Source organism: Mobula hypostoma, chromosome 5 (assembly GCF_963921235.1).
Source record: "Mobula hypostoma chromosome 5, sMobHyp1.1, whole genome shotgun sequence".
NCBI classification, from domain to species: Eukaryota; Metazoa; Chordata; class Chondrichthyes; order Myliobatiformes; family Myliobatidae; genus Mobula; species Mobula hypostoma.
Window position 1 is genome coordinate 198548574 of NC_086101.1, and position 18168 is coordinate 198566741.

At 42.7% G+C, this 18168-nt stretch overlaps 1 protein-coding gene across 5 annotated transcripts in view; it reads right to left on the reverse strand.

Annotated features, from left to right (window-relative positions):
• Window positions 1-18168, reverse strand: part of LOC134347280 (WD repeat-containing protein 70) — a 211642-nt gene that overhangs the window by 97405 nt on the left and 96069 nt on the right. For all 5 annotated transcript variants that reach the window (XM_063049678.1, XM_063049679.1, XM_063049681.1 and 2 more), the window contains exons 7-9: window positions 17162-17295; window positions 8228-8381; window positions 1269-1345 (exon numbers count right to left, since the gene is read on the reverse strand). In XM_063049678.1, coding sequence (XP_062905748.1) covers window positions 1269-1345; window positions 8228-8381; window positions 17162-17295 — 365 coding nt within the window. The remainder of the gene's footprint in view (window positions 1-1268; window positions 1346-8227; window positions 8382-17161; window positions 17296-18168) is intronic.

Genomic DNA, 18168 nt, shown 5'->3' on the forward strand with positions numbered 1-18168 from the left:
CTCACACTTGTCTGCATTAAATTCTACCTGTCATTTTTTAGCCCAATTTTTCCAGCTGCGCTAAATCCCACTGCAACCTTTTGATCGTCTTCATCACTACCACTATGCCCGCAATCTTGGTGTCATCCAGAAATTTGCAGATCTAGTTTACTAAATCATCATCCAGATGGTTGATATAGATGACAAACAACAACAGATGCAGCACCGATCCGTGCTGCACACCACTGGACACAGGCCTCCAGCCAGAGTGGCAACCTTCAACAGGCACTCTCTGGCTTCTCCCACAAAGCCAATGTTAAATCCAATTTACTACCTCATCCTGAATTCCAAGTGACAGAACCTTCTTTACCAGCCTCCCATGCAGGACTCTGTCAAAGGCCTTGCTAAAGCCCATGTAGACATCATCCACTGCCTTTCATTCATGATGTTAGAATTTAGAATAAAATTTCTTAAATGGAGCCAAGTAGAATGAGGGATAATGTTACAGAGGTGAACAAAATCATGAGGAGCATTAACTTTTTCACAGGGTTGGGGAATCAAGAATTGGTTTAAGGTAAGAGATTTAAAGGGAACCTTTTCATCCAGTGGGCGACCAGACTATGGTAAGAGTTGTCAGTGGAAGTGCTTGAGGCAATGGTATTAACAAGCTTGATGAGACATTTGGACAGATAATGGCAAGCGAAGGACAGAGAGATATGGGCCAAACACTGGCGAATGTCTAGTTTAAGTGGCATCTTGGTCAGCACACTAATTGGGCCAAAGGGCCTGTTTCTCCTCGGTATCACAGACTCAGATTATTTGGGCCAAAGAGCCTGTTTCTGTTCTATCTCACATTCAGAGCCAAGTTAGGCCAAAGGGCCTATTTCTGCTCTGTTATACACTCACAGACTAGTTGAAGGTCAATAATTTTAGTCTATCCAAAATAAATAAAAGATAAAAAGAAATCAGGATACCTCATTAAATGCACAGAGCCAAATCTCCTACTGTACTTCTGCAGTGTTTCTCAGAAGTGGTGAGTGGGGTAATATTCTACTGTATACATTCTACTGTATACATTCAACTGTCTTCATATTCCTGCACAATATTACCCTGACCTGTACAGAGCTTTGTAGGTCAAAAAGATGAGGAACACAGAGCAACAGAGGCATCACAGATACAAGTGAAAAAGAGAGCAGAAGTGTAGATTTGCTGGAGCAGCAACAGGTTGAAACAACTGATCCATGAGCGTCTGCTCCGGAATGATGAGGCTGTGACCAAAAAATTCATACCCATCATTTGAGCATGTCACGAATTCCTCCTTAATTTTCGGATGCCAGGCACCACCATTCAGCATAGCTGTATGTCCCTGTGGGAAGACAAATTATTGATGTTTAACAGTAATGTTTGAATACAACCCCAACAACCATAGTAAAATGGTTAAGTTACTGGATCAAAATTGGCCTAAAGAAATTAACACTGACAAACTTAGATTCAAATTATCTCAACTGCCATAAAAGGGTATCTTTATGCATTAAATGTAATACCATTATTCAACAAAAGATGAAGATGAGAGGGGGTTGTTGAACACAGGAAATTGTAGCTCTGTGTAGCTAACATCTGTCACCAGGCAAGTGCTAGAACGGATTATGAAGGAGGTGACTGCAGTGCATTTAAAAATCCATCAAATAACTAAGCAAGGTTTCTCTAAAGGAGCATTGTATTTTGGCAAATGCGCTCTTTGAAGATGTCACAAACAGTGGACAGCACCAAAGTGCTTGAGATTGAGGTATTATATTGGCATGGATTGGAACAGAAAACAAAGAGATGCACAAGTCTAGTTTATATTGGCAATCAGAAGATGGGTATGATACAGAGATTAGTGTCAGTGCTTAATTATCTGTCATCTGCTTATGATGACTTGATTAAAGGGAGTAAGTGTATTAATGACAAATTCTCTGATAATACAAGGGGCCGGGAGGGGGCAAACTAACAGAAAGGAATGAAGAGTCTGCAAAGTGAACATATAAGGTTCAGTGAGTGGGCAAGAAGATGACAGTTGGAAGTTAACTTTGGGAAAATGTGAGATTATCCATTCTGGAAGACCATAAGGAGCAGAATTAGGCCATTCAGCCCATCAAGTCTCCTTCGCCATTCCATCATGGCTGATCCCAGATCCAACTCAACCCCATACACCTGCATCCTCACCATATCCTTTGATGCCCTGACCGATCAGGAAACGATAAACTTCCGACTTAAATATAGCCATGGATTTAACCTCCACCGCAATCTATGGCAGAACATTTCACAAATTCACTACTCTCTGGCTAAAAAAAATTCCTCTTTACCTCTGTTCTATCAGGTCGCCCATCAATTTTGAGGCTGCGCCTCTTAATTTTGAAGACAAGATGAAAAAGCAAACTCTACCTAAATGATATAAGATTACAAAATCATCTGACAATGGTTCTTCATGGTAGGCTCATCCAGAAAGTCACAAGGCATGGGATCCATGGAAATTTGGCTGTGCAGATTTCTAACTGGCTTGCAAAGGTTGGAAGTACATGGAGATTGGGATCTGTTGTGGGACCCCCATTCTTGTGATAAGGAGGTGGTACGGATTTAGCCAGGATGCACAGCTTTGGGCAGGGAAATGGCTAATGGTGTTCAATCCAGAAAAGGAATAAACATTTGAAGGCAGTGTACAAGGATAACGGCAGTCTGAAAAAGCCATGGTATCTTGGGATACACATCCATTGATCCCTCAAAAATTGCTGCCAAATTTAACATGGTTTAAGGCGGCTATGTTGTGTTTGCCTTCCGTAGTTGAGGAATTGTGTTCAAGAGCTATAAAGTAATATTGCAGCTCTAAAACCCTGGCTAGACTACACTTAGAGCATCGTGTTCAATTCTGGTTAACTCATTATAAGAAGGACAGGGAAACTTACAAGTGGATGCTCCGGGGATTTACTAGGATGATGCCTGGATTTGAGAATATGTTTTTTAAGGAAAGACTGAGTGAGCAAGAGCTTTTCTCTGGAACAGGGGAGGATGAGAGATGACTTGGCAGCAGCATATAACATTATGAGAGCCATAAACAGAGTGGACAGCCAGTGCCCTTTTCCCAGTATGGCAATGGCAATAGCAGAGAACATCCATTTAAGATGAATGGAGAACAGTTTAGGGGAGATGTCAGAGACATGTTTTAATTTCACACAGTGCCTGGAACGTACTGCTGGAGTGGTGGTCAAGGATGATATAAAAAAGACATTTAAAAACATGGCGCAGTGTACCACAGCGATGTGCTACAAGCAGCTTACAAACTTCTAAATATACCCCTTCTGAATTACTCTCACTGCAATTTGCAGCCTGTAATTTCCTTTCAAGCAATGTACTTTTGAAATACCTCCAGAAACTAGCAATTTGACGATCTTCTGAAGGACTTGGTGGACTTAACTCTCAAGCATGCAGGAGTGGCACCTTTATGTGGATGGCCATGGCTGGAATAGAGGAAGGAAGGGAGGACTCCAAACCGCACGGAAACGTCAAGCAATGAAAGTTCCTCTACCCAGTATCTTAGAATGTTAGACCATAAGATATAGGTGCAGAATTAGGCCATTTGGCCCATTGAGTCTGCTCTGCCATTTCATCATGGCTAATCCATTTTTCCTCTAAGCCCCAATCTCCTGCCTTAAATTTTGAAATGAATTGAATTGACTTTATTTCTTACAGCTTTCACATACATGAGGAGTAAAAATCTTTATGTCATGTCTCTGTCTAAATGTGCAATGTGCAATTCATAGTAATTTGTAATAAATAGTATGTACAACAGAACAGTCAATATAGCATAGAAATACAATTGTATCAGCATGAATTAATCAGTCTGAGGGCCTGGTGGAAGAAGCTAAACTGGAGCCTGTTGGTCCTGGCTTTTATGCTGCAGTACCGCTTCCTAGCTGGTAGCAACTGAAACAGTTTGTAGTTGGGATGACTCGGGTCCCCAATGATCCTTCAGACCTTTTTTTTATGCACCCGTCTCTGTAAATGTCCCGAATAGTGGGAAATTCACATCTACAGATGCATTAGGTTGTCTGCACCACTCTCTGCAGAGTCCTGTGATTGAGGGAAGTACAGTTCGCATACCAGGAAGTGATGCTGCCAGTCAATTGTGCCTCTGTAGAAAGTCCTTAGGATTTGGGGACTCATGCCAAACTTCTTCAACCACCTACGGTGAAAGAGGCACTGCTGTGCTTTTTTCACCACACAGCTGGTATGTACAGACTACGTGAGATCTTCAGTGATGTGTATGCCAAGGAACTTAAAGCTCTGCACCCTCTCCATTGATGTCAATAGGGGTTAGCCTGTCTCCATTCCTCCTGAAGTCCACAACCAGCTCCTTTGTTTTTGCGACATTGAGAGAGAGGTTGTTTTCTTTACAGGGTGATAACATCTCCTCTGTAGGCTGCCTTGTTATTATATGAGATAAGGCCAATCAATGTAGTGTCATCAGCATTGGTCAGCGTAACTTGACCAATGAAGAATCTATCAACTTCTGCCTTAAATACACATAAAGGCTTGACCTCCATAGCTGCCTGTGGCAAAGAATTCCACAGATTCACCACTCTCTGGCTGAAGAAACTCATCCTCATTTCCATTCTAAAAGGATGCCTCTCCATTCTGATGCTGTGCCCTCTGGTCTTAAGACTCTAACCAGAGGAAAGAGGAAATATCCTCTACACATCCACTCTATCAAAGCCTTTCAACATTCAATAGATTTTAACTAGGTCTCTCCTCATTCTTCTGAATTCTAAATGAATACAAACCCAGAAGCATCAAATGCTCTTCCTACGACAAACTGTTCAATTCTGGAATAATTTTCGTGAAACTCCTTTAATCCCTCTCCAGTATCAGCACATCCTTTCCAAGATAAGGGGCCCAAAACTGCTCACAATATTCCAAGTGAGGCCTCACTTGTGCTTTATAAAGCCTCATTGTTGCCTTTATATTCTAGTCCTCATGAAATGAATGCTAACATCACACTTGCCTTCCTCATCACAGACTCAACCTGCAACCAAAAGGCTCCCTTCATTCCCACTCTTTGACCCTGCCAATCAGACAATGCTCTATCCATGCTAGTATCTTTCCTGTAATACCATGGGTTCTTAGCTCATGTTAAGCAGACTCATGTGCGACACCTTGATAAAGGCCTTCTGAAAATCCAAGTATCCCAAAACCACATCCTTAACAATAGATTCTAACATCTTCCCAACCACTGAGGTCAGGCTAACTGGCCTATAATTTCCTTTCTTCTGCTCCCTCCTTTAAGCGTGGAATGACATTTGCAATTTCCCACCAGAATCATTCCAGAATATAGTGACTCTTGAAAGATCAATTACAGATGCCTCCACGATCTCTTCATCTACCTCTTTTAAAACCCTATGCCCCCTGACACTTTAGGACATTCAGCATACTGCCAGTGTCTTCCACAGTGAAGACCGATGCAAAATATTTATTAGTGTCCCCCTCCAATCAACTTTGTAATTCCTGTTACTCCACTGTACACCAAGAAGTCCAGGTATAATCTTTGAAAAGCCATCTTAGGGGCAAAGTGGCGATTCCAGACCAAACACATCACTGAAGGGTACCTGATAGCTGTGGCACGGCTTGAATGCTTTTAACTCTTACAAAGTGAAACCAAGTGACATCTGTGACAAGTCTTCACTCCCAGATGAACTAATGCCTCTAAGCTCATCTTGACTGTCAAAACGTGGAGTAATCTTCATGACCTCCCACAGCCCCGATGACCCTGTGATATCAGTCTCTGAGGCTGACATCAGAGCATCCTGCAAGATGGTGAACCCAGGAAATACATCCGGCCCAGATGGGGGACCTGGCTGAGTAATAAGACCTGTGCCAATTAACTGGTTGGAGCATTCATTGATATCTTTAACCTCTCGCTTTGGCAGTCTGAGCTACCCAAGTAGTCTTCAACTGTACTGGTGCCTAAGAAGAAAGTGGTAATCTGCCTCAATGACGATCACTCAGAAGCACTTATATCCACTGTGATGTAGGGTTTTGAGAAGTTGGGGATGAAACCTATCAACTCCTGTCTGAGAAGTGACTTGGATCCACTCCGATTTTCCTACGGAAATGCCATCTCATTGGCTCTTCACTCACCCTGAAACATCTAGACAGCAGAGATGCATACATTAGGATGCACTTTATGAACTACAGCTCAGAATTCAATACTATCAATCCCTCAAATCTAATCAATGTTTCAAGACCTAAGCTTCATGACGTCCTTGTGCAATTGGATCCTAGCTTTCCTCACTTGCTGATATAGGACACATCAAAGGTGGTGACAGATCAGCATATTGAAGGGAGAATGAAAATCTGACTGAGTGCTGTTACAAGAACTTCTTACTCAATGTCAGCAAGACCAAGGAGCTGATTACTGACTCTAGGAGGAGGAAATCGGGAGTCCATGAGCCAGTCCTCATCGGGGGATCAGAGGTGGAGAGGATCAGCAACTTTGAATTACTTGGTGTTATTATTTCAGAGTATCTGTCCTGGGCCCAGCATATAAATGCTATTACAAAGTAAGCATGGGAGCACCTCTACTTCCTTAGAAGTTTGTGAAGATTCAACATGACATCTAAAACTTTGACAAACTTGTGTGACGGAGAGCATACATCTGGTTGCATCACAGCAGCCTGATATGTAAACACCAGTGCCCTTGAAGGGAAAGTCACAGGTAAAACCCTCCCCATCACTGAGCAAATCTACACAGAGCACTGTTGCAGGAAAGCAGCATCCATCATCAGGGACCTCCGTCACCCAAGCCATGCTGCTGCCATCAGGAAAATACAGGAGGCTCAGGACTCACACCACCAGGTTCAGGAACGGTTATTGCCCCTCAACCATCAGGCTTCTGAACCACAGGGGATAACTTCACTCACCCCAGCATTGAACTGTTCCCACAACCTGTGGACTCACTTTCAAGGACTTATCTCATGTTCTCAATATTGCATGCTTGTTTGTTTATCTGTCTATATTTTGTATTTTCACCACTTGCTGTCTTTTGCACACTGGTGAGGTGTTTGTCCTGTTGGGTGCGGTCTTCCATTGATTCTATTGTGTTTCTTGGATTTGCTATATATGCCCGCAAGAAAATCAATCTCAGGGTTGTAGATGATGACATAAATGTACTTTGATAATAAATTACTTCGAACATTGAACTTAGATAGGCACATGGTTGTAAGAAAATTGGAGAGTTTTGGGCTGTGTCGGAGGAGTTGTTAGATGATCTGAAAGGCCAGTACTGTATTGTAGTCTATATTCACTGCAACATGGTTACACCAACAATATGGTCAGGAAGGATGTTCCAGCACTCCAACAGGAGATAGACAGCTGCTACACATGCAGATCAAGAGTAAGAGCTTCAGTGGAATCTGAGGAGGGATTCTTTCACTGAGATGATGGTGGGAATCAAGAATTCACTGCCTGAGATAGCCATTCACACAAAATTTAAGTATTGTACCGCAAAGAAACAAGTCTTTCAGCCACCGTGTCCATGCCAAGCATCCATCTATACTAATCCCATTTATTACCATTTGGTCCACAGTTTTCTCTACTTTGGCAGGTCAAATGCTCATCCGATATTTTTTAAATATTGTGAGTTTCTGATCCATCACCCTTTCAGGCATTGTTTACCAAATTTCAAACAAATTCTGGATGAAAAGATCTTTCCTTATATCTCCACTGTTCAGTGTACACCATATTCTAAACCTATATTGTCTGGTCTTGGATGCACATGCTATAGGGAAATGTTTTCTACTCTTTACCATACCATTCTCTTTATAATTTTGTACAGCTCCATCTGGTTCCACCTCAATCAGCCTGCGGCCCTACCATTTGTGGTATATGTGCTATTCTTATTGGACCACACAAAATGTATCCCATCGCACTTACTGGGATTAAGTTCCACCTGCCATTCTTCTGCCCAATTTACTAACTGATTGGTATTTTCGTTGCATAGTGCCCTCCCCCTCACTAACACAAGATGACAATTTTTGTATAGGCAAGCATGCTCAGGCCTAAAAGGGGACAGGCCAAGTACAAATAAATAGGATTAGCACACATGGGCAACTGGTGTTCATCATGACAATGGTGGTTCAAGTGACCTGTTTCTATGCCACATGAGCTGGTGCTCTGATGCAGGTGGAACTACAGCATCAATAGATCACAAAAATACCTTGGTCTTAGCTTGGTCAACAATGTACTGGTCTCCTTTCGCACACTCCATCACCTGGAAGCCATCACGGTCCAGCACCTTGGCCTGGGCACTGCCAGCCACACAAAGAATTACGTCTCCTGTTGCACTGTACTGCAACGATTTAATCTGGTGACTGAAACAACAAGGCAAATTTAAAATAAGGACCTTATCCACCCTAACTCTGCATTCTGTCATTCATCACTATACCACTAATCATTCCTGCACTCACTCCAACTATGCAGCAATGATATTCAAGTTGCAGAGCTCTCACTCTACCATCACAACCCCTAATGCCTCAATTCACTCTAGTACTGCCCCACCCTCAACCTCCATTCCATTACCACTCGCCCCTGCACTAGTGGGAGTCTTGACAAAGAAAGGTATGGTAGAATGTTAGTAGAGACTGGTGAGAAACAAAATCAGACAGTAAGAGTTTTCTAGCAACTCGAAATGAAACAGTAAAGGAGGCAAGTGTAGGTCCCTAAGACAGAGAGGCAGAAGGATTTAAAATATAGAATAAAGCAATGCCAGGGAAATTAATAAATGGTTCTGCAACTGTTCACCAAATCTACCAAAAGCCTGATAAGATAATCAAAGGTCTAGTGAGAATTAGGAATTGAAAGAACTAAGATCTAGTCAATACTACAAGAGGCACTGATTATCTTGAAATCTGATAATTACCAAAAATCTGATTATACAATTTCAGAGATTTTAGAGAGGATAGTGGGTGTGCTGATCATGGAATTTTGTGTGGATTGTGAACTCACACTTAAGAAAATATGGAGAGTGAAAAGGGGGAATAACTAATCAGTTCACCAAACATAATGGTGGGAGGATTGACCATGAGACCCCAAGATATAGGAGCAGAATTAGGACAATATTCAAGTGAGGTCTCACCAGTGCTTTATACAGTCTCAGCATTACAGCCTTGCTTTTATATTCTCGTCCTCATGAAATGAATGCTAACATGGTATTTGCCTTCCTCACCACAGACTCAACCTGCAAATTAACCTTTAGGGAATCCTGCACAATGACTCCCCAAATCCCTTTGTCGCTCAGTTTTTTGTATTTTCTCTCCATTTAGAAAAGAGTTAACCATTTCCTTTCTTCTACCAAAGTGCATGACCATACACTTCCCGACACTACATTCCATCTCCCACTTCTTTGCCCATTCTCCTAATCTGTCTAAGCCCTTCTGTACCTCTCTATTTCCTCAAACCTACCTGCTGCTCTACCTGTCTTACTATTGTCTGTAAATTTTGCAACAAAGCCATCAATTCCATCATCCAAATCATTGACATATAACATAAAAAGAAGTGGCCCCTACACAGTCCCCTGTGGAACACCACTAGTCACCAGTAGCCAACCAGAAAAGACTCTTTTTATTCCTGTTCTTTGTCTCCTGCCAATTAGCCACTGCTTATCCATCTAGAATCTTTCTTGTATTACCATGGGCTCTTAACTTGTTAAGCAGCCTCATGTATGGAACCTTGTCAAAGGCCTTCTGAAAATCCAAGTACACAAAATCAACTGATTCTCCTTTGTTTATCCTGCTTGTTATTTCTTCAAAGAATTCCAATGGATTCATCCAGCAATATTCTCAAGGAAAGCATGCTGACTACGGCCTATTTTATCAAGCAACACGCATTAATGTTGCTGGTGAACGCAGCAGGCCAGGCAGCATCTCTAGGAAGAGGTACAGTCGACGTTTCAGGCTGAAACCCTTCGTCAGGACTAACTGAAAGGACTAACTTTCAAATCTCTTACTCGCTCTTCTTTCAGTTAGTCCTGTCGAAGGGTCTCGGCCCGAAACGTCGACTATACCTCTTCCTAGAGATGCTGCCTGGCCTGCTGCGTTCACCAGCAACTTTTACGTGTGTTGCTTAACCACCAAACTGTCAGTTAATTTATTAAAAGATAAATGTTTGTTTGATAATGAAATTCAGTGAAAAATAAATTACAAAAAAAAGAAGAAAATTTCATAACAGAGTTGGCTTCCAAAAAGACCCATATTGGACAATCCTCACGATTAATATAACCAGAACGTAAGATTTCGTATGTTAATTGTCCAATAATATAACTTAAAATTGAGTAGAGCAAGGCCTCCATTCTTCTTAATTTTTTGAAGGTGGGCTTTATATAATCGGGGTTTTCTGTTCTTCCACATATAGGAAGAATCGAATCTAAAGAATCAAAAAAAGACTTAGGAATAAAAACAGGTACGGCTTGAAAAAGGTATATAAATTTAGGTAAAATATTCATTTTAGTAGAAATAATTCGACCAATCAATGATAAAGAGAGAGGCAACCAATTAGGAAGTGTCTTTTTCACATAATTCATTAAGGTTAGAAAATTTCCTTTGAATAGATCTTTATAATTCTTAGTGATTGTTACACACAAATATATAAATTGTTTTCTTACAATTTTAAAAGGAAGGTTAATATCGGTTGGTATCAAATTATTTAAAGGAAACAATTCACTCTTAAGTAAATTCAATTTATATCCTGAAAACTGACTAAAATTAGTCAGTAAAAGAAACATACAGGGTAAAAATGTTGTAACATTAGATATAAAAAGCAATAGGTCATCAGCATAAAGCGAGACTTCATGTATAGTACCTTTCCTTAAAATACCAGTGATATCTTTAGACTCTCAAAAGGCGATTGCTAAAGGTTCTAATACCAAATCAAAAAGCAAAGGGCTCAACGGACATCCTTGTCTGGTTCCACGTAGGAGTTTAATTGCTTTAGAATTCCGAGCGGAGGGAGATAAGTAATTTAATCCAATGAATAAAATTGGGCACAAAATTAAATTTTTCTAAGGTTTTAAATAGGTAATTCCATTCAACTCAAGCCTCCTCCGCATCCAGAGAAATCACACATTCCGATATTTCCTTGGATGGAGAATGCATAATACTTAACAATGGCTGTATATTAAAAAGGGAATATCGACTTTTAATAAATTCTGTCTGATCATCAGATATTATAGAAGGTATAATATTTTCAAGTCTACGGACCAAAACTTTAGAGGGTCTTAGCATCAACACTGAGTAAAGAGATTGGTCTACATGAAGAGCATTCAGTGGGATTCTTATTCTTTTTAAGAATAAGCGAAATGGAAGCTTCATAAAAAGACTGTGGTAACCTACCCACCTTGAAGGAATCAGTAAGGGTAGAACACAACAACTTCTTAACCAGAGTCAACCTGTGCAGCTGCTTTGAGCGTCCTCTGGACTCGGTCCCCAAGATCCCTCTGATCCTCCACACTGCCAGGAGTTTTACCATTAATACTACATTCTGTCATCATATTTGACCTATCAAAATGAGCCACTTCACACTTATCTGGGTTGAACTCCATCTGCCACTTCTCAGCCCAGTTTTGCATCCTATCAATGTCCCGCTGTAACCTCTGACAGCCCTCCACACTATCCACAACACCTCCAACCTTTGTGTCATCAGCAAACTTACTAACCCATCCCTGCACTTCCTCATCCAGGCACTTATAAAAATCACGAAGAGTAAGGGTCCCAGAGCAGATCCCTGAGGCACTCCACTGGTGACTGACCTCCATGCAGAATATGACCCATCTACAACCACTCTTTGCCTTCTGTGGGCAAGCCAGTTCTGGATCCACAAAGCAATGTCCCCTTGGATCCCATCCTTCCTTACTTTCTCAATAAGCCTTGCATGGGGTACCTTATCAAATGCCTTGCTGAAATCCATATACACTACATCTACTGCTCCTCCTTCATCAATGTGTTTAGTTACATCCTCAAAAAATTCAATCAGGCTCGCAAGGCATGACCTGCCCTTGACAAAGCCATGCTGACTATTCATAATCATATTATGCCTCTCCAAATGTTCATAAATCTTGCCTCTTAGGATCTATTCCATCAACCTACCAACCACTGAGGTACGACTCACTGGTCTATAATTTCCTGGGCTATCTCTACTCCCTTTCTTGAATAAAGGAACAACATCCGCAACCCTCCAATCCTCCAGAACCTCTCCCATCCCCAATGATGATGCAAAGATCATCGACAGAGGCTCAGCAATCTCCTCCCTCAGTAGCTTGAGGTACATCTCATCCGGTCCCGGCGACTTATCCAACTTGATGCTTTCCAAAAGCTTCAGCACATCCTCTTTCTTAATATCTATAAGCTCAAGCCTTTCAGTCTGCTGCAAGTCATCACTACAATCACCAAGATCCTTTTCCATAGCGAATACTGAAGTATTCATTAACTACCTCTGCTATTTCCTCCGGTTCCATACACACTTTCACACTGTCACACTTGATAGGTCCTATTCTTTCACATCTTATCCTCTTGCTCTTAACATACTTGTAGAACGCCTTTGGGTTTTCCTTAATCCTGCCCCACATGGCCTTCTCATGGCCCCTTCTGGCTCTCCTAATTTCCTTCTTATTAGCCTTAAAATCTTCGAGATTTCTCTAACATTACCTAGCTCTCTGAACCTTTTGTAAGCTTTTCTTTTCTTCTTGACTAGATTTGTTATAGCCTTTGTACACCACGGTTCCTGTACCCTACCACAACTTCCCTGTCTCATTGGAACATACTTATGCAGAACTCCACACAAATATCCCCTAAACATTGCTACATTTCTTGCATACTTTTCCCTGAGAACGTGTTTCCAATTTAAGCTTCCAATTTCCTGCCTGATAGCCTCATAATTCCCCTTACTTCAATTAAACGTTTTCTAACTTGTCTGTTCCTATCTCTCTCCAATGCTATTGTAAAGGAGATAGAATTATAATTACTACCGCCAAAATGCTCTCCCACTGAGAGATCTGACACCTGACCAGGTTTATTTCCCAATACCAAATCAAGTACAGCCTCTCCTCTTGTAAGCTTATCTACATATTGTGTCAAGAAACCTTCCTGAACACACCTAACGAACTTCACCCCATCTAAACCCCTCACTCTATGGAGATGCCAATCGATATTTGGGAAATTAAAATCTCCCATCACAACAACTCTGTTATTATTACACCTTTCCAGAAACTGCTTCTTTATCTGCTCCTCGATATCCCTGATACTATTGGGCAGCCTATATAAAACACCCAGTAAAGTTATTGACCCCTTCCTGTTCCTAACCTCCACCCACAGAGACTCCGTAGACAATCCCGCCATGGCGTCCACCTTTTCAGCATCCGTGACACTATCTCTGATCAACAGTGCCACGCCCCCACCTCTTTTGCCTCCCTCCCTGTCCTTCTGAAACATCTAAAACCCGGCACCTGAAGTAACCATTCCTATCCCTGAGCCATCCAAGTCTCTGTAATGGCCACCACATCATATTTCCAAGTACTGATCCACACTCTAAGCTCATCCACTATGTTCACAAAACTCCTTGCGTTAAAATAGACGCATCTCAAACCTTCGGTCTGAGTGCATTCCTTCTCTATCACCTGCCTATCCTCCCTCTCGAACTGTCTACAAGCATTCTCCATTTGTGAACCAACCTCCTCTTCCCCAGTCTCTTCAGTTCAGTTCCCACCCCACAACAATTCTAGTTTAAACTCTTCCCATTAGCCTTGGCAAACCTCCCCGCCAGGATATTGGTCCCCCTGGGATTCAAGTGCAACCCGTCCTTTTTCTACAGGTCACACCTGCCCCAAAAGAGATCCCAATGATCCAGAAATCTGAATCCCTGCCCCCTGCTGCAATCTCTCAGCCACGCATTCATCCTCCACCTCATTCTATTTCTATTCTCACTGTTGCGTGGCACAGGCAGCAATCCCGAGATTACTATCTTTGCCGTCCTGCTTCTCAATTTCCTTCCTAACTCCCTGCACTCTTCTTTCAGGACTTCTTCTCTTTTCCTACCTATGTCAGTGGTACCAATGTGTACCTCAACCTCTGGCTGTTCTCCCTCCCACTGCAGGATATCTTGGACACGATCTGAAACATCCCAGACCCTGGGACCTGGGAGGCAAACTACCATCCGAGTTTCTTTCCTGCACCCACAGAATAGCCTGTCTGACCCCCTAACTATAGAGTCCCCTATCACTACTGCCTTCCTCTTCCTTTCCCTACCCTTCTGAGCCACAGGATCAGAGTCTGTACCAGAGGCACAGCTACTGTCACTTCCCCCAGGTAGGCTGTCCCCCACAACAGAATTCAAACAGCAGTACTTATTGTCAAGGGCTACAGCCACAGGGTTACTCTCTAGTACCTGACTCTTACCCTTCCCCCTCCTGACTGTGACCCAATTGTCTGTCTCCCGTGGCCCCCGTGTGACAACCTGCCTATAACTCCTTTCCATCACCTCTTCGCTCTCCCTGACCAGGCAAAGGTCATCGAGCTGCATCTAGTGCAGATATGGCCATCTGGGAGGCTGGGAGACTCCAAGACCTCTCACATCCAACACCAAGCACAGAAAACTGCCCTCACACACATACCTCCTCCTTTCCGCAAATTACACCGGTAAACCTACCTCACCTTGTCCGATTACCACCTAAGCCCGTTGAGCCAAAGCCCTATCACTCTGTTGCCTCTCACTCCGCTGCCTGCTATGGCGGTCTGCTTTTTAAACCTTTGGCGCTCTACTGGCTGATGTCACACGCCTGCGCAGTCTTGCCTCTCTTTTACCTCGAGTGGTAAAAACTGCCTTGGCTCCGAAAATCAGCCATTCACTCGCAGCCTTCTATTTGCTATTTTCAACCCATTTTTCCAGCTGTTCTGGATCCTGCTGCAAGCTTTGACAATCGTCTTTGCTGTCTACTAGACCCCCAATCTTGGTGTCATCTGCAAATCTGCTGATCCAGTTTACCACATTATCATCTACATTATTAGTCATAGTCATACTTTATTGATCCCGGGGGAAACTGGTTTTCGTTACAGTTGCACCATAAATAATAAATAGTAATAGAACCATAAATAGTTAAATAGTAATATGTAAATTATGCCAGTAAATTATGAAATAAGTCCAGGACCAGCCTATCGGCTCAGGGTGTCTGACCCTCCAAGGGAGCAGTTGTAAAGTTTGATGGCCATAGGCAGGAATGACTTCCTATGACACTCTGTGCTGCATCTCGGTGGAATGAGTCTCTGGCTGAATGTACTTCTGTGCGCACCCAGTACATTATGTAGTGGATGAGAGACATTGTCCAAGATGGCATGCAACTTAAACAGCATCCTCTTTTCAGACACCGCCGTGAGAGAGTCCAGTTCCATCCCCACAACATCACTGGCCTTACAAATGAGTTTGTTGATTCTGTTGGTGTCTGCTATCCTCAGCCTGCTGCCCCAGCACACAACAGCAAACATGGTAGCACTGACCACCACAGACTCGTAGAACATCCTCAGCATCGTCCGGCAGATGTTAAAGGACCTCAGCCTCCTCAGGAAATAGAGATGGCTCTGACCCTTCTTGTAGACAGCCTGTGTTCTTTGACCAGTCCAGTTTATTGTCAATTCATATCCCCAGGTATTTGTAATCCTCCACCATGTCCACACTGACCCCCTGGATGGAAACAGGGGTCACCGGTACCTTAGCTCTCCTCAGGTCTACCACCAGCTCCTTAGTCTTTTTCACATTAAGCTGCAGATAATTCTGCTCACACCATGTGACAAAGTTTCCTACCGTAGCCCCATATTCAGCCTCATCTCCTTTGCTGATGCATCCAGCTATGGCAGAGTCATCCAAAAACTTCTGAAGATGACAAGACTCTGTGCAGTAGTTGAAGTCCGAGGTGTAAATGGTGAACAGAAAGGGAGACAAGACAGTCCCCTGTGGAGCCCCAGTGATGCTGATCTCTCTGTCGGACACACAGTGTTGCAAGCACACATACTGTGGTCTGCCAGTCAGGTAATCAAGAATCCAAGATACCAGGGAAGTATCCACCTGCATTGCTGTCAGCTTCTCCCCCAGCAGAGCAGGGCGGATGGTGTTGAACGCACTGGAGAAGGCAAAAAACATGACCCTCACAGTGCTCACTGGCTTATCCAGGTATTAATATACGTGATAAATAAAAACAGATCCAGCACCGATGCATGCATACACCAATGGTCACTGTGCTCCAGTCAGAGAGACAACCATCTACGCAACACACACAAAATGTTGGAGGAACTCAGCAGGCCAGCCAGCATCTATGGAAAAGAGTAAACAGTCAATATTTTGGGCCGAGACCCTTCATTAGGACTGCAGTTCTGATGAAGAGTCTTGGCAATAAACATCAACTGTTTACTATTTTCCATAATGCTAGCTGGCCTGCTGAGTTCCTCCAGCATTTTGTGTGTGTTGCTTGGATTTTCAGCATTTGAAGTTTTTCTCTTGTTTGTAATTAGACAATCATCTACTACCACTCTCTAGCTTATCCCACCAAGTTAATGCAGCATCCAAATAATTATTTCACCCTGAATGCCAAACAACTTAACCTTCTGCACCAGCCTCCTGTGCAAGACTTTGTCAAAGTCCTTTGTCATAATTCCCTCTCAGAGTATCTCATGCCTTTTCATGAGAGCCTTTTATAATTCTAATGATCCCTTGTATTCAATAAAAGGAAATTTATCTTTTTAACTGTTGTTGTATCTGCACGTTAACTTTCAAATATAGATACGATGTACTGAATGATCTGCTTTATTCTGACTTTTCTGTGAATCCAGAGTCAAACTGCCTTGTGGGATTTTGTCAAATACCCTGCTAAAGCACCAAGTCTCCTATATCCATCAGCACCCCTTCTTTTCACACTGCAACCCACTTGAATCACTACGATTAGGGCACAATGTCTGGCACAGCTGTGGATATGAGGTTTAAGGAGCTATTTAGCATTTTGTGGTGCCTGGGGGAAAGAGATATTGGGTCATTCAGGGAAAATTACACTGTGCTTTGGTAGAGGGGTATAATTGGGGTCCCAAGAGATGGCGCTGACATGTAAAGAGCATCTACTCACCATTCGCAGGGCTGTAGTGACCTGAAGGCCTGTAGTGAAGCATCCATTCCTGCAAAGTCCCAGAGTTTCACCTCGTAATCATAACCTCCTGTGACAAGGCGGGCACCCGATGGGTCCAGTCCCAGTGCAGAAACCTTCAGTCACAAAATGCCAGGAAGGGTCAAAGTCATGGAGTCATACAGCAAAGGAACAGGCCCTTAGCCCCTCAGGTATCTGCCTATACAAATCCCATCTACCAACACTTCTGCAATAATACTTAAATATTGCAAGAGGTTCTGCTGTCCAATATATTCTGGATTCCAACCACCAAGTGAAGAAGTCCTTTGTCAGAATCCCATTCCTCACTCTTTCTGGAGACATGGATGCTGGAGGAACTCACTTGGTCAAACAGTACCTGTGGAGGCAAAGTGATGGTCAATGTTTTGGGTCAAGGGCCTACATCAGGACTAAATGTTGAGAGAAGAGAGACCATGAATATAAGTAAGAATGAGTTGGACAGGTTGAGCCTCTAACTTTTCTACATGACTATATGGCACATCCTTCCCTGTGGAGTTCAGTTTTATCCCTTAATTTCAATTCTGCACACCTTCATTCTGTATCGACCCCAAGCATTAATTGTCCATTCCCTTCCACAAGTGCTGCTTGCCCTGCTGAGTTCCTCCAGCATTTTGATTTTTCCGGTATTGCAATCTCTTGTGTCTCTATGTCTGGGCTGAATTCAAAGAGTACAGATTGATGAAGCTGTGATCTTAAAAGAACAGACAATATCTTTATAGCAAGACTGAAATATCTAACACTAGAGGACATGCATTTAAGGCAAGAAGGAATAAGCTTAAAAGAAATGCGTGGGTTAGGGTTAGTTTTTTTGTAAAGAGTGGTGGCTAGAATGAGTTTCCTGGGGTGTTGATGGAGGCAAATGCGACAGCGGCGATGATAGGCAAGTTCATGTGTAGGAAATGGAAGGACGTGGACACTGTATAGGCACAAGCAATTAGTTTAGTTGGCAG